The sequence below is a fragment of the Macrobrachium nipponense genome, chromosome 20 (assembly GCF_015104395.2).
Source record: "Macrobrachium nipponense isolate FS-2020 chromosome 20, ASM1510439v2, whole genome shotgun sequence".
Taxonomy (NCBI): Eukaryota; Metazoa; Arthropoda; class Malacostraca; order Decapoda; family Palaemonidae; genus Macrobrachium; species Macrobrachium nipponense.
Window position 1 is genome coordinate 60,845,299 of NC_061089.1, and position 22,550 is coordinate 60,867,848.

A 22,550-nucleotide genomic window follows, 5' to 3' on the forward strand; every position below is an offset into this window, starting at 1 on the left:
GTATGTATATATGTGTATATATATATATATATATATATGTATATATATATACATTTATATATATAAGTATATATATATATATATATATATATGTATATATATATATATATATATATATATATATATATATATATATATATATATATATATGAAAACACTTCTAACAAAGAACCCTTTAAAATTATCTTTTTTTTCTGACCAACTAAATAATACATTGAAGAAACGTGACGAATGCGCTGAGATTAAATGAAAGCGAAGAAGAAATGGGACTATCAGAAATATAAGATTATGAAGTCATCGACTGTGACGCCAGTTTTGATAGACACAATCAGTCAATCAATCAAGTCATCGAACTCTCTGATTAGAAAGAGAAAATGTGTAATCGAGCTGAGGACTGTTTTCTTAGAACCCGTCGAGAAATCCTCGGAGCAATTGGAACCAAGTGAAAAGACGATCGGATTTGTCCCTTCTAATATTTTCCCACCCAGCGGATGCAAATGAAAGCCTTTGATGATAATTAAAAGACAGAAAGAAAGAAGAGAGGGAATGGAGAAGCTCTGGTTTTGAGTTGATCAGAATCGTTCAGACGGGACCCAAATTACAAATATATTCATCTCGCGGAAAACCTCCTTCTGAAGAAAAGGGTGAGAAAATGAAGCCGTCTCCGTAAACTAAAGAGAGAAGGGGAGAGCCATCTAGGGTTAGCACATTCAACTAAATATTCGTGGAGCCTGGGTAGGTCAGAAGATTGCGAAGGGAGTGAGTGGAAATAGAAATGTGACACCGGACTCCCCTTACAGGTGTTTAGAGGTCCACTGATTAGAAGCAACCAGGCAGCTTTAATTCTTCTCTAATACGACAACTTTGCTAATTAGGTTCTTTATATCGGTTAACTTTTTCCGTCTTATTTCAGGGAGATATGAATATGAATATATATATATATATATATATATATATATATATATATATATATATATATATAGATATAATCTTCTTAACACGAAGATGAGATATGTCAATATCGTCCACAGGAGAAAAGAGAATAAAAGACTCTAGTAGCTCGATAATTTAGCCTTCCACCAGGCCTCTTCAAATAAAGCTCTTGAAGAGGCCTGGTGGAAGGCGAAATTATCGAGCTACTAGAGTCTTTTATTCTCTTTTCTCCTGTGGACGATGTTGACATATATATCTATATATATATATATATATATATATATATATATATATATACACACATATGTATATGTGTATGTACATATGTATGTAGAAATGTGTGTATATAGCATATGCATGTATATACATGCTTTCATTATTACTTAATTGGCTACAGTTAATCTTTTAAATCCTTATTAAACTATTACTGCCGTTACAATTAAGGGTAACTTATTTTCAGCACATGAAAATATAAAATTGTAGTGGATCTTCAGGCAGTAAGTTCACTTTCTAAACTTGAAATTCTGAGGCACTAAAGATAAATCTGATTCATAGTTGATGCAGGAATTAATTTTCAAAAATTCCATCAGTACTGAAGTCCACCAAATGAAAGCCGTTCCCTTTCAGCAACTAAAGGCTGCGGATAGTTAAGCATTCAACGTCTAACATTAAAGCTAACTCTCTTTCCACCAAGAAATTGGATGCGGGACTGTTATAAACTTGATTTCATTCCAACCCAAGAGCTATCTAAATTCGGAATAAAACGATTACCTGTGGTTTAGCAATTTATTTGATTTGACCAAGCTCAGCAGGACATGGTGATAAATCGCTCCAAGTTAAACCGCCAAGTCTTGGCTGGACGCTTCAGTGAACCTTATTTTATGAAGAATGTCTGATGGGGATTTGGTTTATATTCAAAAGAGATTCTTCAAAAATGGTTTGCATTGTCTCATTTAAAAGCATTAAAACATTCGTATTATACGCGTTTTATCTTGGGCAGGACATTTCTCACGTGCAAAAAGCAGGAAGCAAAACCTCAATTTTCTCGATTTCTTTCATTCAATTCCTATGATATTGTTCTCATAGGTAACGATAAATCCGTCGTGACACTTGAAAACAATTCTTGTATATTATTATTTTCAATCCAAATCATTATAATCCATAGCAATGAGAACAGGAAATTTAACACCGGTTATGTTATCGTTTATTAAGATTTTAATGATATGTCAACAATTTACATTTTGTAGTAGCTGTAACATTAATTTCTCTCTTGAAACATTCGTCAGGTATTTACTCCGTGTTCAAGCTGTACATTTAATAATTGGAGAACAAAATGAAGGAAGGGTCCACAGAAATATGCAACACCCCATCCAATCTTGCAGACTTTCGTATTAAACTGCTTCGACTTCCGCGTAATATTGCTTGCATTTTCTATCCTTTTGTTGTCTCATGCACGTGCTTATTACATGTTATCTTATTTTTAACAGAAGGAACTCCGGAAAGAGAGGGGTTAAAAGAGAAAGAGACGGTAAGATAGATGAGAGAGAGAGAGAGAGAGAGAGAGAGAGAGAGAGAGAGAGAGAGAGAGATAAGATTTAGGAGTAATGTGTTAATTTTTTTTATCTGAACAAAATATTCCATGTGACAGCTTCAAAAGCCTAAATACAAAATGCTAACAAGGAATTTGAATATTAACATGATTATCCATGAATTCATCATAAAAAAAAATATTGCACGAAAAAAGTGGTTATTCGTACAAACTACGTCATATGTATATCGACTAATATATGTATATCACTTGGGCAACCTTTATATTTTATACCTGAGGATTTTAAGCTTTATATCTAAAATGTCATTTCTAGATGTCTCGGTGCTGCGAAACTTTTTTGTTTTTTATGTTTATTATGAAGGAGTGCTTTTTATAATTTCCTCTATTTTGTTATTTTTCTTTAAAAACTATTGTGCCGGTTTTGTCTGTCCGTCCGCAATTTTTTCTGTCCGCCCTCAGATCTTAAAAACTCACCAAACATACCAAATTGCAGCCCTCTAGCCGTAGTAGCTTTTATTTTATTAAAGGTTAAAGTTAGCCGTAATAGTTAGCCATAATAGGCAAAGATATACGACAGGCCACCACGGCGCGGTGATTAAAGTTTCATGGGCCGCGGCTCAACCAGCACTATACGGAGACCACCAAAAGATAGATCTATTTTCGGTGGCCTTGATTATAAGTTGTACCGGCTGTACAGGAAACTCGATTACGCCGAAGAAACTTCGGCGCATATTTTACTCGTTTATCATATTTGGCAAAATTCACAGCTACAAGTTTTAAGGTGATTACCACTTTTTACTCTTTAACATATCAAGTAACGAAATCTCTTGGAAAAGTTGTCCTTTAGTGTCAGTGTCTGTCAATAAAGAACAGAGTTCGTGTTACGTTTCTTGGGAACAGATTAGTATATTACCTTAAGGTGGTGAAAGTCAGGGACAAATGGAAAATGTGTTGTCAAAACCAGATATAACGTTTTTCTTCTGCTGTTTTTATAACCAATTAAAGAGTGTTTCTTGATTTCATAGACGTTTCGAGACATTGTGAATAAATATAATGTTATATGTGAATTATAAAGAGAATTTTTTGCTTAGCTGAATGAGGACAGAGAGTGCTTGATATTTAGGCTGAGTGAAAAGGAATGGGAAATGAACTGTTGCACGAGGATGGAGAATAATGGGGCAGACCCATTGGCTTCATTATTGACCCATTAATTAGATCTCTCTCTCTCTCTCTCTCTCTCTCTCTCTCTCTCTCTCACGATCATATCGGTACTTAATTAAGTAATACTTTTTTATGAATGATGTAAAAAAAAGAAATAATCTTCCTTTAACCACCATTACACACATAATCAGGCTAATATCTCTCTCTCTCTCTTTTCTCATCTCGTCTTCTCTCGCTCTCTCCTCTATCTTCTCTCTCTCTCACCCTTGCTCTCTCTCTCTCTCTCTCTCGCACATATACACGCATACATTCAAAAGGCTATATTACGATACTTTTATGACTGATACAGTTAATGGTACCACAATCGTCCTTACCAATCTACGTAAGTCATTCGGAGTCAAACAATTTCCCTGGACGCCAGAGCTGCAGCTCTTCTGCTCGTCGCAAAAATGCCTTGGCCGGAGTTATGTTATCTCGGGGGAACACAGCCTTTGATGATATATCGCACATCTCAACCTCGCCTTGAGGATTCCACGAGGATTCCACGACATCATTATTATGCCTACGCGCAGGAAATCAGACTTGAGAAGCAGAGCTGGGAGCGGTTTCGGGTGAGTTAATTCATCTCTCTCTCTCTCTCTCTCTCTCTCTCATTATTATTATTTTTTATCAGTTTGGTCTATCACAGTCATCCTATTCGACGAAGTGGTTTTTATAGTGTGGGGTTCCGGGTTGCATCCTGCCACCTTAGAAGTCCATCAATTCCCTCACTTTGTGCACTATTCCTATCAGCACACTTCTGCATGAGTCCCGGAGCTACTGAGCACCTATTTTCTCCAATGTGCTTTTTTTTAAGGATCTTCGGATCGATCCTAGTTTTTCTATGATTATGGGTTCAATTTCCACTGGCGTATCCCATATCCTTCTTATTTCTATTATCAGATCTTGGTATTCATCAGTTTGTTCTCTTTCTTTCTCATCTACTCCGGTGCCCCATGGTATTGCGACATCAATGAGTGATACTTTCCTGATTTTGTCAATTAGCGTCACGTCTGCTCTATTTGCACGTATCATCATCTGTTCTGATACCGTAGTCCCAGAGGATCTTTGCCTGATCGTTTTCTATCACTCCTTGGGTTGGTGTTCGTACCACTTATTGGGATGTACTGATATAGAACACGACAAGAGACCAACAGGTCGTTAGATGGTTTAGATTTGGCCAGTCTTATGGCAGCACTGGTCCTTGCCACAACTGCATGCATGGTAAGGGAATCACAGGTCTGCTGTGGTCGTCTGGTCTCTGGACTAATCAACCAGCTGAGACGCCACAGAACGTAATGTCTAGAAGTTTAAAAAAAAGAAAAAAAAAAGTTCAGAAAAGATGATTTCAGAAAATTATATAACTCTGAGATATTAAAAATATTTAACAAATTAATATATATATATATATATATATATATATATATATATATATATATATATATATATATGACTTGGGGGAAGAATGTCTGCAGCTGAGCTGCTGCAGAGAGCCGGAAATAGAAAGGAATGGAGAGCCATGATTGCCGACGTCCTTGGGGATATGGCACCTGGATGATGATGATATATATATATATATATATATATATATATATATATAATATATATATATATATATAGTGTGCGTTTGTGAGTGTGTGTGTGTGTATGCATTAAGCTACAAATGTCCTTTAATATCCCATTTGCTCTACCTCGGAATTAATATATTTTCATGTATTTTAACCGAAGGGGAATATTTCATCCAACTAAAATATTCCTCCTCTGTTAACATACATGAAAATATATTAATTTCGAGGTAGGGCGAATTGGATGTTAAAGGACATTTGTAATTTAATGCATATATGTGAATCACGGTGATGTGATAAGAATTCATGTTATATCTATATACGTATATATGCATATATATACATATATATGCATTCATATTGTGTTTATTGTGTGCACGTGTATGACTGTAACTATCGGGTCTCAGTTGCTTCACGGACGAAATGAAATGAACAGACAGTACATATTTGAGAGCGGCTTAATATGTCCTTATTATAGCTCCATGTGTCACACACCAATGAACATTGAAAAACGGAGACTATTATATGGTAGTGGTAGGTACATACGGAATTATATATCTGGATAAACGTACAAAAGACGCGATGTTCCCTATTGATGCACTAAAACAATGGAATGACGATGAATACAGTATGATTATCCCTTATATTAATTTCGCATCACATATGACAGTACATTCGAAGCAGCGTAACACCTTGGGTCTAAACCTATTCAAGCAGACATTTGCACATGACAGCGGGAGATCGCGACAGGACCGATTTGCGACAGCGACAGCCATTCGAAAATGAATTTGTTCAAATTCTCGCTGCGGAATTTGCAATATCACGATTACATCTAACTCCCGAGTGCAATGAAGCTTCACTTTATTACATTTTCCGTTAGCCTCTCGTGCGAGGAGTTATTAAACGGTCAGGAAGGGTCTGTTGCCGAGAGATGGCGTTGACAGTATTCTATAGGTATTTATGTACAAAATGTCACATTATTATTATTATTATTTTTATTATTATTATTATTATTATTATTATTATTATTATTATTATTATCGCATTTTCGGTATTACAATGCAGGAAAACATATGATCATGTTTGAGCAGGATCATGAAAATCTCGGTGTGATTTATTTTTCATAGAGTTGATTTCAGTTGTTACCGCTCTTTTTGTCTCTTATTTACGTCATTAAGCTGTTTTCCATCAACAGTGTGAAGCATCTGAGGAAAATAAGACAGCAGTAACTGCCACATTCTCCTTTCAAGAGCTGATTCAGTGACGATGGTTTGTGTATGAAAATAATGAAGGAAAAAATTTCCTGCCCAAGAAAGAGATCAGTTCTACTGTGCGCTAATGTATCCACTTGAGAAAAAAACGAGCCGTTTAAATAGCGGATGAAACTTCATTGAAAGGTCAAAGACAGAGCCTTTAGTGGTTTTGAAGAATGTCAGGTTTAGAATAAATTTCGTTTGCTAGTGGCGGCACTCCGACCGGGTTCAGTGGTAAAAGGTCTAACTCTGCCAGGTAAGGCTGCTTAGAATAGGTTGGCTTAGGTTAGAGAAGGTGAAGTTAGGATATTTATAGCATCAGACCTTAGTTGCCCTCACTGTAAACGTACTACTTGCTTTTCTCACTCGTCTTAAAGTGTTTACTTTGCTGTAAAACATGAAAACAGGAGGTAAATATGGCCATCATTCTTGATCATATGTTATTTGCCTTTGTTGTTGTGAAACATTTGCAGCCTTAAACAGAAAATTTACAATCAAGAGGCTTCTGCAAAACAGCAACGATTTGTTTGTGCTCATAGAAAGCTTCGTCAGTGAAACGCGAGTTTCAAAGTGACAAATTCAAAAAATATTTCCAATTTCATGCAAACCTCATGCACAGCCAGCCATTCGTTTGATCATTTTCCTTTTTGTTTTGTAACTGGAGTATTTTAGCAAATTGAAGGGTTTTCAGTGGTTGAATTCTTCAAACAGTTTTTAAATGAAAAAAAAAACAGTAATAGAAAACATAAATCATAAAAATGCTTCATATCCCATATTACTGGAATATTCAAGCAACGTCAAACATTGATGATAATTTCTGTCAGTCATCAGAAATTCAGATAAAGAGGTCACAACATTCGATAGGTTTGTTCTTTTTTATGAACAATGGAAAATGACTGATTGAGAGAACTTTTGTGGCATCAGCAACATTTTCGGTTTTTCGGTCAGAGGGAATCGGGATGGAAATGTGAGCAGCTTGGTCATTGGAAACGTAAAGAATATTCATGTGAATATTTTTCACCTGAAGGAATAACTTGTCACGCCAGCGGCCCTTATATTTGGCTTTTATTGGTGAGCAAAAGCTGATGAAATAATGACTTTACAATGTTTAACGATCAATGGATAATAATTGATATTAACTTTCGTAAATTTTAAACTGCTTTTTTTTCTTCTATTCAAAAATAATTCACTTGCCTGAGACTAATCTTTACTTGGCACAGAAGGACAAACGTGCTTTGAGGTTATTATTATTATTATTATTATTATTATTATTATTATTATTATTATTATTATTATTATTATTATTATTATTATTATTATTATTATTATTATTTAAATTTACATACATTCATAATTGTTTTATATTAGGCTGGTCTTATGCCCGCACGAGCCCTTGCCCAAAGGCAGGCCGTAATTGTCGGAGAAACTAATGAGTTCAGTGTACTGCTAAGCAATCTTTCACTGACAAGAATGAAGAAGAGGGTTGTAGGTTACGGGTAAAATGATACACAAGTAAATCAGAGCGTTTCCCTCTGACGTACGGGAATCTGCTTTATGTGAGAGATGAAAAAAAAAATTTCAAAAGTACAAGTTTATTTCAAGAAAGTTAAAGAACGTGAGATGGAAATCAGAAGGCTAGACCAGTAAGAGCAGTGGATGAATAATTGCCTATCAAGAAAAAACAGTAATTACTATTTAGAAGGTAATGTTTAAAGTCCTCAAGCGGAATATTTGAAGTTATAGTATTGATGCATTATAAGGACAGGAATTTGTTAGGAGTAGTTGTGTAAGTATTCTGTATGAAGGTAAAAAAATGACTGAAATGCCAAATAGTTTATGTTTGTCAGTAATACAGTAACAATAGGCAATAGCAAAGAAGTTAAAGAAACTGCTGTAAAAAATAAAGAAATATGTAGGAAGAAAAATTGCAACAAAACCTTGAACAAGGCTAATGTCTTAAAAGCGTGACAATCTCATCGTCAGACACACTGAGCGAAGTTAAGAGATTTAAATGGACCTTGGTGAATGCAATTTTTTTTTTTTGGAGGGGTGAGGCAATAGCATAAAAAAATTTTATGAACATTTTATTATCAAAATAACGAATAAAACGAAAAGTCAATAGAAAATCACCGGAATTGCTTCGATTTACGAGCAATCTCGAAAATGCAAAGAAAGAGGCAACTAGAAAAAGTTAGGAACTCGTTCCAGAAAGTCATCGGGGGAATCCTTTGGAATTGTTGAATAAAATCAGCTGTACCTCTGGTAGAAATCTGTCATACAAAAAGCTAATTTATTTTTCTCAATACGAGGCGTCTTCCTTGTAAGTTTAGAGTTTAGACAGTTGGACTGCTTGCAGAGAATCCGCTTGATGTAAATAATTTTTAAAAATGAGAAAATGAGACAGGTGCCAGATTGGGCGCAAGCATAACTTACTCGATCAGTGTCATCCTTATCCATGATATTAAGAAAACATTTAATCAAGGATACTGTTTAGCAAATCGTACTACTCACCTTCCCTTAAATGTTTTCGGTCTCGGAGAGAAATGATACAGAGATCAAACGCGTTGTATATAGTGTTGCTCGTTGTAAATAGCGAAAAATATTCTTGACTATCCAGAAAGTGTTTCATCGTTATCATATAACATATCATAAAAAAGATAAATATTAGTTAATTTACATAATTTATCCGTAAGCGGGATTCTTGTTCGAGTTCTGCCTCACATACCAAAGGACAAAAATGACTTTTCATATTCTTTACATAAATTTACTCATTCGCGGAAACATACTCAAACTACAAGGGCGGTGTGATATTGTGTCCTCAAGTGACTGTTTAAACTGTTATCTCATTCTGATTTTATCAGTAGGGTAAGACTGTAGCATATAACATGATATTGCAGCGCAATACCCGAATTTCTTGATCGGGCCGCTATAAAACTCCATGTGCGAAAATCATCTGTAGACCTGACAGAATCTTAGAAAGTTAAGATGTCAGACTCCAGTGAATATATACCACGTAGAAAAGTAAAGTTGCAAGTTTACCTTTACTACAGTTTGGTTCCAGTTTCTCTTCCAATAAATTTGAAAAAAAAAAAAAAAAAACTGGCACTTACGGTTCTTCTGCTAGTCTCTTCAAAGACAGTTTCGAGAGCCAGTTTCTCAAAGGTCTTCAGAGAGACGACGAGGTAAACCATCCTGGACTTTGATGAAATGAATAATTAACTTACCTTTTAGGTGACGAAAGTTATAACTTTGCCCTTTGACAAAGTCTAAATGACTTGTTCAGTTTTCAACCTCTTAGGCTCTTTGCTCTGGATAAACTTTGTTTATGAGCAGCAAAACTATTCAGCTACAAACTAGGAACTTAATTAAATTATGAGCGTCTGAGGATAAACTTTACCGCAACAGGACGTCATGAAACTTTCCAAGTTTTTATGACGATACATTTCAACAGTTTGTTGTAGTATCGGTACTCTGACTCAGATAATGAAGAGTGAGTAGTTGCTACGTGGCCAGAATAACAAGAAAACACTTCTTGTTGGTTTTAATTTTTCCTTTGCAAAGATCCCAAAAGTTTAGCGCCCGAAATTGTCGTTAGATCCTGAAAATCCTCTGCACACTGAACTAGAAAAGAAAATAAGAAGAAAGGGAAAATGGTGTAAAGGCGAAGAGGAATAAATAGAGAAAACTAATAGGGACAAATAAATAGATCGGACTTGGAGCAAGAGTCACTCTTAGTTACTACGATGAAAGGAACGTCGATCAATATACAATGAATAACTTTTTGATTTCCAGTTTCGTTGCTTACGACCTACACTATTGTTTATACCAATACTATTTTAGACCTTGCTTGTACTAGGTCAGTTTTATATATAAAAAAAACAGATTATTCCTCCAATTTAGAAGAGAAGATGTGGCCTTTTATTTTTTCAAGATACAATTCATAATTTGCTCTCACAGGACTGATCGACTCTGTAGGTGTATTTACCGTCTACTGAGTCCAAGGCTGTAGGAGACACTTTCTACCTCTATGTTCCCTGTTGTTGATTTATGGAATTCTCGCTTCCAAATAGTGCTATATCCCCCATTTTTAGGTTGAACTAAGGTCACTTCTTTAAAATGGCATTGGCACAGCGACCACTCAATTTCTATTGAGAAAGAATTAGACGCACTATAAAAGGGTTACCTAGGTGAATAACACAAAATCATCTTATAAAAGTATTCATACCACAAAGCCTCAATAAAGAGTTAATGAAACTGTAATTTACCACGAGCTAATGTTGTTATACGGAGAATATTGGCTACTAGGTGACCAGTTGGAATAGTGGAAAATATCACCATCGTGGCCTAAGGTCCATCCGAAAGTGTCTTAAATACATCTTTAAACATTCGGAGATGGTTAAGGGTTAAATCAATGACGCAGTTTTCTCAGGTATTGTGCATATTACACAGGCGTAATTTCCTTATGAGGCACATGATTACATCCCGGAGATGGTTAAGGGTTAAATCAATGACGGAGTTTTCTCAGGTATTTGCATATTACACAGGCGTAATTTCCTTATGAGGCACACGATTACATCCCGGAATTTGTTTATGCATAGATTTACGTGAAGTCTAGAGTCTAGACCAACCTCGGTAACGGAAAATAATGTCATTCCTTTAATAAACTGTTTTCAGTTCTCCAAACAGTGCTGATAATTTACATGTACAAAATTGTGGCTGTCCTACCCTTTGGAACAAAACAGAGACATTATTCAAAGAAAAAGATATAATTGCAAGAAATTTGTTAGTAGCAGCTTGCATATGTTTTAGCAAACAAAAGAACTTCACTATCAGTCAGGGCATATATAAATTGGACCCTTTATTCCTTCATATTGTTTCCCAACAGTACAAATTCAGAGAAAGGTTTAAATGACCAATCACCAAATCGTTGAATAGTTTTCTTTTTTAACTTGTATGAATTGCTGATTTGACCATTTGTTTATGATCTAAACAACGTAATTTTTACTTTGACAATTGTTATGTTAATTTTATTTTTCCAGTGGGAAAGTGTTTATGAATGTTTGTATATACTCATTCTGTTTAGTCAAATTAAGCTCTTGAAGAGGCCTGGTGGAAGGCGAAATTATCTAGCTACTAGAGTCTTTTATTCTCTCTTTTCTCCTGTGGACTATATTGATTTATATAGATGTGTGTATACATCCGTATATATACTATGCATACATACATACTACATACATACATACTACATACATACATACTATATATATGTATATATATATATATATATATATATATATATATATATATCCTATCCATATATATATCAATTCAAGCTACAAATGTCCTTTAATTATCTAAACTTCACTTTACCTCCCAAATGATATATTTTCATATATGTACCGAAGGGGAATAAATTTTTTTTTTAATTGATAATAATTTCGTCCCCCCATGGGATCGAACCACCGTCCAAGTGGACGGGGACGAAATCAGGACAGTCAGTGACGCTATCCAATCAGCCAACAGAGACGCTATAAGTTCATATCGATTCTGACCTTACAAATCACCCTCGACCTGAATTTAGATATTAAAGGACATTTGTAGCTTGAATTGATATATAAATGGATCACGGTTCGATGTGATAATTATTCATAACAAAAGGCTACGTGCTGTCAAACGCTCGAATTGGCCAACATGGTAGACGGGGTTCCATATCGATTCTAATTACGAAAGCACCCAGATCGAGGGTGATTTGTAAGGTCAGAATCGATATGAAACTTATAGCGTCTCTGTGGCTGATTGGATAGCGTCAATGACTGTCCTGATTTCGTCCCCGTCACTTGGACGGTGGTTCGATCCCATGGGGGACGAAATTATTATCAATTAAAAAATTCCCCTTCGGTACATATATGAAAATATATCATTTGGGAGGTAAAGTGAATTTAGATATTAAAGGACATTTGTAGCTTGAATTGATATATAAATGGATCACGGTTCGATGTGATAATTATTCATATACATATATATATACACTTAATGTAGATCGAAGAGAGAGAGAGAGAGAGAGAGAGAGAGAGGAGAGAGAGAGAGAGAGAAGGACTTATATGGGAAGCGGAAATGTTATCCACAAGGTAGTGACACCAATTAGTGGGCCTATTGGATAATAAAAATAAAAAAACTTACACATTTTTAGTTCCAGATTTATGTGACCCCAACAGAATCTCATATTAAAAGGGAGGGAACTTGATTACACGAAGCACAATAGAAGTATCACCATTAATCTTGACCTGGCAGAGTAAACATGTTGTTTCGGAAACCTTGTTGTTCTTTGTGCCCGTACACAAACTCCCAAAAATACAAATATTCGTATCTTCTTGTTATTTGTTTCTGTGTTGTGAATGGCCGTCTCATAGCTGACTGGACACGGTACGTTCTCACCTGTTCTCATTTTGTTGTTAGCAATAAATAGCGTTCTTTTCTTTTTACAAGGTTTTGAGAGAATGTTTTTCCGTACACCAAATAGAATGAGATATTAAAAGAAGTGAAAAACAATGATCGCCTCTAGTCTCACACTACACTGGCCCCTGAAAGTTATGGATTCGCTCGTGTGTCCCCCGTTCTGTTTTCGAAAACTGTTCTCACATAACCTCTCTCTCTCTCTCTCTCTCTCTCTCTCTCTCTCTCTCTCTCTCTCTCTCTCTCTCTCTCCTTGGTTTTATAGTGTTCCTACGTGTACAAGATATTCGGCTGTCCCTATCACTCGCACTGTTGTCAGCTAAAACTCTTCGGTTTCATGAACTGCTGATGAATGAAGTCGCGGCTAGATTGAGATGGAAATAAGAATTGGACTCCTTATTTCAGGTAGAAATACAGACCCATCATTGACTTTACTCTGACGCTTTTCCAGGACTTGTTTGTCAGACATTTGCCTCAGAAGATGGGAGAAGAAAACGGTGTAAAAGGGAGCTTTCGTAGTAACTTGGTGTCCGTAATCCCCATGGTTCATAAGAACCTTAAAACCTGTAGTCAGTATGTTCTGTAATTTGTATCGTTTGTACATTATTAAAACCTTGTTTTTTAATGGAAAGTTCTTTCCCTTTCGCTGAAAAATGGATAGATTTTAGGATAAACTTTAACAGTTAGCATGTAAAAGGGGTGAATCACTGACTGGTCTTCTAATGATTTTTTTTAAATGCAATCCTTTAGCTATATTTGGAAATAAGTTTTTTTTTTTATTCAGATTTCATTTCTCGATTTATTTGTCAAATCGGTTACCAACATCATAATTCGCTAATCAAAAGAATCTAAACTTTTCGTTGCTGGATTTTTTAGTTTAAGTTATTACATCATTGCGTAATTCATCAGTATTATATTAAATGTGTGACAAAATCTTAATTTGAAAAATTGGAAGAATCAACAAAGTGACCCTGAGGAGAATTTAGCAGGAAGCGGATGCAATAAAAATGACATTCAATTGATAATGAATCATAAAACGCAGTTCCTGGAATCTGTTGGGATTGCTAGAACTGACACCCAGATCCATACCTGCATAAAGTCATCACTTATTTAATCATTTTAATCACTCATGTGGTAATGGAAGCTTGAGCCCGTTCACAGAGTCGTCATGGAGCGCCGTTACACAGACCACACACTCACTGAAATATGATAGATCAAGGAGCGAATACTTACTTTGGTAATCCTTTAATGGTATGAATGCCAATCACATTTATGAGAAATATAGTAAAACTTTGGTATACCCATCGATAAATTTGATGTAGTTATACGATTAGGGAGGGGGTTAAGTAATATTGAAACATGATTCAATAATTAACTCATAAATCCATTATTATTATTATTATTACTGAGGAGAGAAAACCTATTCACAGAGAACAATCCTGCAGGGGCCATTAACTTGAGGTTTTCAAGCGTAAGGGCGATATGTGCGAATAAATGAAAACCACAATGAAACCATGAAAGAATATGGCGAGCTCATCGTTCGGCAGACAGAAAAAGCAGGTATTAAATGAAATGGAACTGCATGCAACTGAAAGCAAAGAGCGGCGCACAAAACCAAATGACACAAAACGAGTGGCCCCGCTCCCATTCATTTTATTTTCGGCTGTTACCTTCCTCTCTTTTCATATTTAAGAACAAACAGTTCTCAGTCTCTCCCACTCTCCATTATAACTCCGTTCTAGTCCACTATGACTCGCCCCCTTAGACCACAGAATGGCTTATAAATAACCAGGAAATTGCTTAGCATTTTACCGCATCACATCTATTCTGAACAAAAAAAGCTCTCCCGAATGGAGACTGCAAACGTTTGTTTGTTTATTTGTTTGTCTCTTGTGGTGGGGGAAATGACACCTGTGTTGACATTCGTAAGTTAAGAAAAATGATCTTCGTTCTTTTAACATTTGCCAACCTAGAACGAAAGTTAGGTAATGAGATTTGATTATGTATGTATATGCACATGAAATGTGGAGATGCCTATGTGCATGTTCAGTATTAAAGGGACCCATGACATTTCTTAACTGGACGATATGATATTATTATAGGAATCATGTATGCTATTTGATATAAAATTATATATCCACATGTTTATGTATATATGTGTATATAAATATACAAAGGCGCTATCTATCTATCTTATCTGTATATATATATATATATATATATATATATATATATATATATATATATATATATATATATTCAGTCTTGTGATAACAGGGCAATTTCTTTTATTTCTCCTTTGTTTCAGAGTATGCAAAAATGAAAATCCCACACACAGAAAGTAAAAGTTACAGCTAATGAATCATTTTTTTTCTAATAAGAACAAGGGACATATTTGCTGTGTTCAAGTAATCTTACTTATTCAGAGTAGAAAACTAATTGCTTAATTATGGGAAACTTTCGCGGAGTTTATTTTTTTTTAATAAAATTATTAGAGAATTGTTTCACCACATTAATTAAACTTTGTCCCATTAATTAGTTGCTGCCTAGGAAGGGATTATATGGCAGTTATTGAAAATCACGGCGGCCTAATGTGTAAAAATTTTGGATGATTTTTTATCAATTATTCTCTCTCTCTCTCTCTCTCTCTCTCTCTCTCTCTCTCTCTCTCTCTCTCTCTCTCTCTCTCCATTTCAAAAGTTGTTTTAGTCCCTTAAATTGCTGATTAAAGTCTCATAAAATAACAATCTTTGGAAGGAAGGCTTAATTTGATTAAAAAAGTTTCAGTGTTTTGACTCTTGCTTAAACATTCTCATACGGCTATACGTCTCTCTCTCTCTCTCTCTCTCTCTCTCTCTCTCTCTCTCTCTCTCTCTCTCTCTCTCTCTCATTGTGGTTCATTTTTGCATCTCAGACTGTGTGCGACGTGAAAGAACTCACGTCCCTGAAGTTAAAAGAACGCTGAAACTAATCCCAACTCTCATGAAAAATCACATGTCTATTCATGACAGGTCGAGCCTCCCTGTGAAAAACAGAAGCATGTTTCGTTTGTTCTCTTTATCAAAAGAAATGTATTTTGATATCCTCAAGAAAGTGTCAATTCTTACCTCATACCACAGAACAAATGGTGGCTACCCTTACTATACATATGTCAGTGTTTAAAGGAAAGTATTCTTATATAATGTCTTTATTTGTTTTTTTTTTATTATTATTATTATCATTATTATTATTTTCCAGCATTTGCGTTCCGGGAATGTGACGCCAGAGGGCAGTGGCTCTGGGATGGATGGACCAATTATTCTGAGTGCCTGAGCGTCATAGATCAGAAGGTATTTATGAAAAGGATGACCTTTGTGTTCTATGCAACTGTAATTATTATTGCTTTTATTATGATAGGGTTGAGAAGAACATTATCTTTATTAATACTGGTGGAGTTCCGATATCAACATTATTATTATGATTATTAGTAGGGAGTAGACCTTCTCAGATACGTGTCTTATGAAAGAGATCGGCAGAATTAAATCGTATGTATCTCAGAAAGGATTTTCTCAATATTCCTGATTATTCGTTTTGCAGGCTCGGCGAGACTGTTGAGTGGCTGACCTATTTTAATAGTGTCAAATTTAAGAGTTAAATCTGGTATTTTTTTATTTTAGTATTATGAATACTATAGAGTATATTCTATATATTCTTTATTCTATATTATCAATGCTATAGTATATATTCTATATATAATATATATATAATATATATCATATATATATATATATATATATATATATATACACAAATATATATATATATATATATATATATATATACATATATATATATATCTATATATATTTTATATTATCTATAATGCCAGAATAAGAAAATACCAGATTTAACTTTCAATTTGGCACTATGAATATAGGTCAATTACTCAACAGTCTCACTGAGCCTGAAAAACGAATAATCAGGAATATTGACAAAATCCTTAATTATTATTTATTTATTTATTTATTTATTTTTTATTTTTTATTTTTTTGGCTCTATCACAGTCCTCCAATTCGACTGGGTGGTATTTATAGTGTGGGGTTCCGGGTTGCATCCTGCCTCCTTAGGAGTCCATCACTTTTCTTACTATGTGCGCCGTTTCTAGGATCACACTCTTTTGCATAAGTCCTGGAGCTACTTCAGCCTCAAGTTTTTCTAGATTCCTTTTCAGGGATCTTGGGATCGTGCTTAGTGCTCCTATGATTATGGGTACAATTTCCACTGGCATATCCCATATGCTTCTTATTTCTATTTTCAGATCTTGATACTTATCCATTTTTTCCCTCTCTTTCTCTTCAACTCTGGTGTTCCGTGGTATTGCGACATCAATGAGTGATACTTTCTTCTTGACTTTATCAATCAACGTCACGTCTGGTCTATTGGCATGTATCACCCTATCTGTTCTGATACCATAGTCCCAGAGGATCTTTGCCTGATCGTTTTCTATCACTCCCTCAGGTTGGTGCTCATACCACGTATTACTGCAAGGTAGCTGATGCTTCTTGCACAGGCTCCAGTGGAGGGCTTTTGCCACTGCATCATGCCTCTTTTTGTACTGGTTCTGTGCAAGTGCCGGGCATTCGCTTGGTATGTGGTTTATGGTTTCATTTTTCGTATTGCACTTCCTACATATGGGAGAGATGTTATTTCCGTCTATCGTTCTTTGAACATATCTGGTTCTGTTATCATTCCTTCAGTTTCCTTCTTTAGCTCTCCCCTCTGTAGCCATTGCCATGTGTCATCGCTGGCTAGTTCTTTAGTCTGTCTCATGTATTGTCCGTGCATTGGTTTGTTGTGCCAGTCATCTGTTCTGTTTGTCATTGTCCTGTCTCTGTATATTTCTGGGTCTTCGTCTACTTTTATTAGTCCTTCTTCCCATGTACTCTTTAGCCACTCGTCTTCACTGGTTTTCAGATATTGCCCCAGTGCTCTGTTCTCGATGTTGACGCAGTCCTCTATACTTAGTAGTCCTCTCCCTCCTTCCTTTCGTGTTATGTATAGTCTGTCCGTATTTGCTCTTGGGTGTAGTGCTTTGTGTATTGTCATATGTTTCCTGGTTTTCTGATCTATGCTGTGGAGTTCTGCCTTCGTCCATTCCACTATTCCTGCACTGTATCTGATTACTGGCACTGCCCATGTGTTTATGGCTTTTATCATATTTCCGGCGTTGAGTTTTGACTTGAGTATCGCCTTGAGTCTCTGCATGTATTCTTTCCTGATCGTGTCCTTCATCTCTTGGAGTTTTATATCCTCTCCTTCCATTATTACCAGGTATTTGTATCCAGTCTCATCTATGTGTTTGATGTTGCTCCCATCTGGTAGCTTTTTCCCTTCGGTTCTCGTTACTTTGCCTTTTGTATATTGACTAAGGCGCATTTTTCTATTCCAAACTCCATCCTGATGTCCCCAGATAACAACCCTTACGGTCTGGATTAGGGTATCTATTTCCTTGATGCTCTTACCATACAGCTTGATGTCGTCCATGAACATCAGATGGTTGATTCTGTTGCCTCTTTTCTTGAGTTGGTACCCGGCATCCATCTTCTGTAGTACTTTTGTCATGGGAATCATGGCTACTACGAAGAGTAGTGGGGACAGTGAGTCGCTCTGGAAGATCCCTCTCCTGATATTAACCTCTGCTAGTCTTATTCCAGAGCTTATAAGTATTGTATTCCAGTTGCGCATTATATTTTTGAGGAAGCTGATGGTGTTTTCCTCTGCCCCATATATTTTCAGGCATTCTATTAGCCATGTGTGTGGTATCATGTCGAAGGCTTTCTTATAGTCTATCCATGCCATGCTTAGGTTGGTTTTCCTTCTCCTACTGTTCTTCATTACCATTTTGTCTATCAGGAGGTGGTCTTTTGTGCCCCTACACTTCCTTCTGCAGCCTTTCTGTTGGTGGGGGATGGTGTTTGTCTCCTCTAGGTAGTTGTATAGCCTTTCACTGATGATACCTGTTAGTAACTTCCACATTATTGGTAGGCAGGTGATAGGCCTGTAGTTACTGGCTATATTTCCCTTACTCTTGTCTTTTTGTACTAAGGATGTTCTTCCTGTGGTCATCCATTTGGGTGCATGGTGATTTGAGATACAATGCTGGAGTTGTTCTGCTATTCCTGGGTGTAGGGCCTTGACGTTTTTGAGCCAGTATCCATGGACTTCATCAGGACCTGGGGCTTTCCAGTTTTGCATTTTCTTTAGTTGGTGTCTGACTGTGTCTGTCGTGATCTCTGTGAATCTTTGTTTTATTCTCCCTGTTTCTTCTTCCTTGACTTCCTGGAGCCATGTTGCATGTTTGTTGTGTGATACCGGATTGCTCCATATGTTTTCCCAGAGTCTCTTACTTGGTTCGGCTTCAGGAATTTCTGGGTGGTTGTCTTCCCCTCTTAGTTGGCTGTATAGTCTTTTCTGGTTGATTCCAAATAGTTTGTTCTGTTGGTATCCCTTATTCCTGTTCATGTACCGTTGGATCTTATGTGCTTTGGCCTTAAGCCTCTGTTTTACATCTTCTATTGTGTTGTTTAGTCCCCTCTCTTGTACTTTGTATTTCTCGTTGAGTTCCTCCCTTGTTTTCTTGCTTCTTAGCCTTTTTTCTGCCATCTCTTTCAGTTTACTCAAGTCCGATCTCATCACCATGATTTGCTTTTCCAGGCGCCTTTTCCAAGGAGGTTGCTGTTTTGGTTTCTGTTGGGTTGGTTGTGCTGGTGGTGTTGGTGTTCGAATCCCTATCAGTTCTGCTACTAATCTTGCTCCTGCATATGCCAAGTTATTTGTTTCTGTGATATTGCTGGTGTGTATTATGCCCATTATTTCATTGACCTCACTTGTTTTCTCCCTTAATTTCTTGGTGTTGTAGGCTTCCATGGAGGGGATCTTTGTTCTCTCTGTATCTGGATCCATCCATTGTCTAATCTTTTCTACCCATTCCGTCCTCTCTGTTACATTGTCGGTGTTTCATCGTGTGTCGTTTGATACCTCATCCTCCCTGTCGTCTTCTGTGGTATCGTCTCTCAGTTCGTCTTCGTGTAATTCGTTGTCGTGTGACATTTCCCTTTCCAGTTCTTCTCTTTCTGTTGGGGAGAGCCAGTTCTTTTTCTTTATGTTCCTTACTTGGCCTGCCAGCCTCTGCTCTGTTTGGGGGGTGTTATTCCTCTCATTCCAGATGTTGACCAATCTTCTTCTATATCCTCTCTCCGTCGGGTTGCTTCTGATGTAGCATCTCCATATTTCCTTATTTTTTCTCTTGTCCATTTCTTCCTTTTTGCTTCTGTAGCTCCAATCTCAGGCTGTTGATTACATTATTATTATTATTATTATTATTATTATTATTATTATTATTATTATTATTATTATTATTATTAATTATTATTATTACAGTAAAAAACTTAAGAATCTTTTAATAGCAGCAGTTATGATACCGATTATCAACTTAATAACGATATAGTATATATTGCACCGTATGGAGGCACCGCTTACAGCGCACCTTGCTCTGCGCACTGCTATGAAAGGCCTATTACACTGTATAATTTTGCCTCCAGCTCCCTCGCTTTCAACCTTTTGCTTTTGGTCTGTTCTCATTTAGCTCTCCAACTCCTCTGACGTTCATTTGTTCCAATATTCACCTTTATTTTTAGAATAAATCCCTGTTAGAGTAGAATTGTAATAACCTTCATAAGTACCTAGATTTATTTAACATTAATATCCAAAATTTTGCTATTCGTACGTTTATTTTATTTATCCAGAATAGAAGACATTTCATTTTTTGTATTTCACGTGCACATAATTCAGTTACGACAAATTCAATTTACGTCAAGCTTGTGTGTGTGAGAGAGAGAGAGAGAGAGAGAGAGAGAGAGAGAGAGAGAGAGAGAATGACGAAGTCGTCTTTCAACTGAGAAACAATTTTGTTGACAAGTTCCGTGCATGTTGACAACTCGTAACGCACCGGCAAATGCATTTGCTCGTATATTTGGAATGAGATACTTGTCGAATTGACAATACCTCTCACGTAGATTTGACATATATCCAGGAGTAATTGTCAGGACGCCGTTGACCTTCAGCAATGAGATATTATTTTAATGAAAAACTAAGAGTATGTGGGTCAAGCGTGCGATGAGATGTTGATCTCGCACAACAAAACACGGGATATATTAACGAGAATAAAAAATCAAAAATCAAAGATTAAACATTTTATCTTTAGCCTCAAAGCCACTTCAGAGAAATAAGAGGCCCATTCTATTTAATCGCCCAGTCTCTCTTCCCATTTTTCAAATTTTTATATAATACGTACATAGATACATACAGACAATTTGGAGTTCATGGAAACACATTCTGTTTATATCTGTTTTACTGAAAGGCCGACGTTTCGTATCGCTTGATACATTTTCTTGGAAGAAAAACGATTAAAGTAGATAGTGCTTGTATACATAATGTAAGGATTATATACAACATTTACTTATGAACGCCATAGTTACATCTAAAACGGAACAAAGAGAACAAATTCTGACAGCAAAAGATAGGGAACAGAAGACACCTACCCACATTGGTAGCACAAAGCAAACTGACAGGGAGGACGACAAATTGGAAAAGAGACACGTGCAAAAAAAAAAAAAAGTCGGCCTTTTAATAAAATGGATATAAACAAAATGCCTTTCCATGAACTCCAAATTGTCTACTGTCTGAGCGCCCTTGGATGTAGATACGTACATATATGTGTTTGCTTGTGTGTGTGTATATATATGTATATATATATATATATATATTATATATATATAAACATATATATACGTATATGTATGTATGTATGTATATCCAATGTAGCACGAAGGAACGCGTGCTTGGGAATATCCTTAAATCCACAATAGAATGTGAGTGAAACTGGAACTTTGAACAAGTACTTTCTTGGTTTATTCCTACATTCTCAAGTTGTTCACACTTGAGTATTTAGAAATAAACTACGAAAGTACTTGTTCAAAATCCCTGTTTCACACACCTTCTACCGTGGATTTAAGGAAATATATATATATTATATATATAATATATATATAGATATATATATATATTATATATATATATATATATGTGTGTGTGTGTGTGTGTGTGTGTGTGTGTATATATATATATGTATGTATATGTATAGGTGTATGTTTGTGTGTGAGCGATGGTAAGTATGTACACCGACATACGCTTCCAAGCGTATTCATCTCTTCAACAATAAGGATATACTTAAACACTTTCAGAACTGAAATTCCTAACACCTGAAGTAGCTGATGTTACAATTAACGATGTTGTTCCTCTGTAACATGACCAATTGTGGCATCTTTAACTCTGATATAATTCAAATGCATACAAGCCTTTTAAGCGAGTCTGCCTGGACAATAGAAGGACAACAACGTCAACATATTGCATTTTGTTTTGTGAGAAAGCTGGATTTTTCAGATATCTTGCAGAAGGAATGCAGGATCATGTCATGACAGGTAACGTCAAATTTCAAGCAGACCTGAGTTGGTAATCAGTATTATCCATAATCTGTATACCAACAGCAAAAGCCACAGT

The 22,550-nt window shown here is 35.9% G+C and overlaps 1 protein-coding gene across 1 annotated transcript in view; it reads left to right on the forward strand.

Moving 5' to 3' along the window:
- LOC135226487 (vasoactive intestinal polypeptide receptor-like) overlaps nucleotides 1–22,550 on the forward strand; it is a 309,527-nt gene that overhangs the window by 241,565 nt on the left and 45,412 nt on the right. Inside the window, exon 4 of the mRNA XM_064266104.1 lies at nucleotides 16,191–16,282. Coding sequence (XP_064122174.1) covers nucleotides 16,191–16,282 — 92 coding nt within the window. The remainder of the gene's footprint in view (nucleotides 1–16,190; nucleotides 16,283–22,550) is intronic.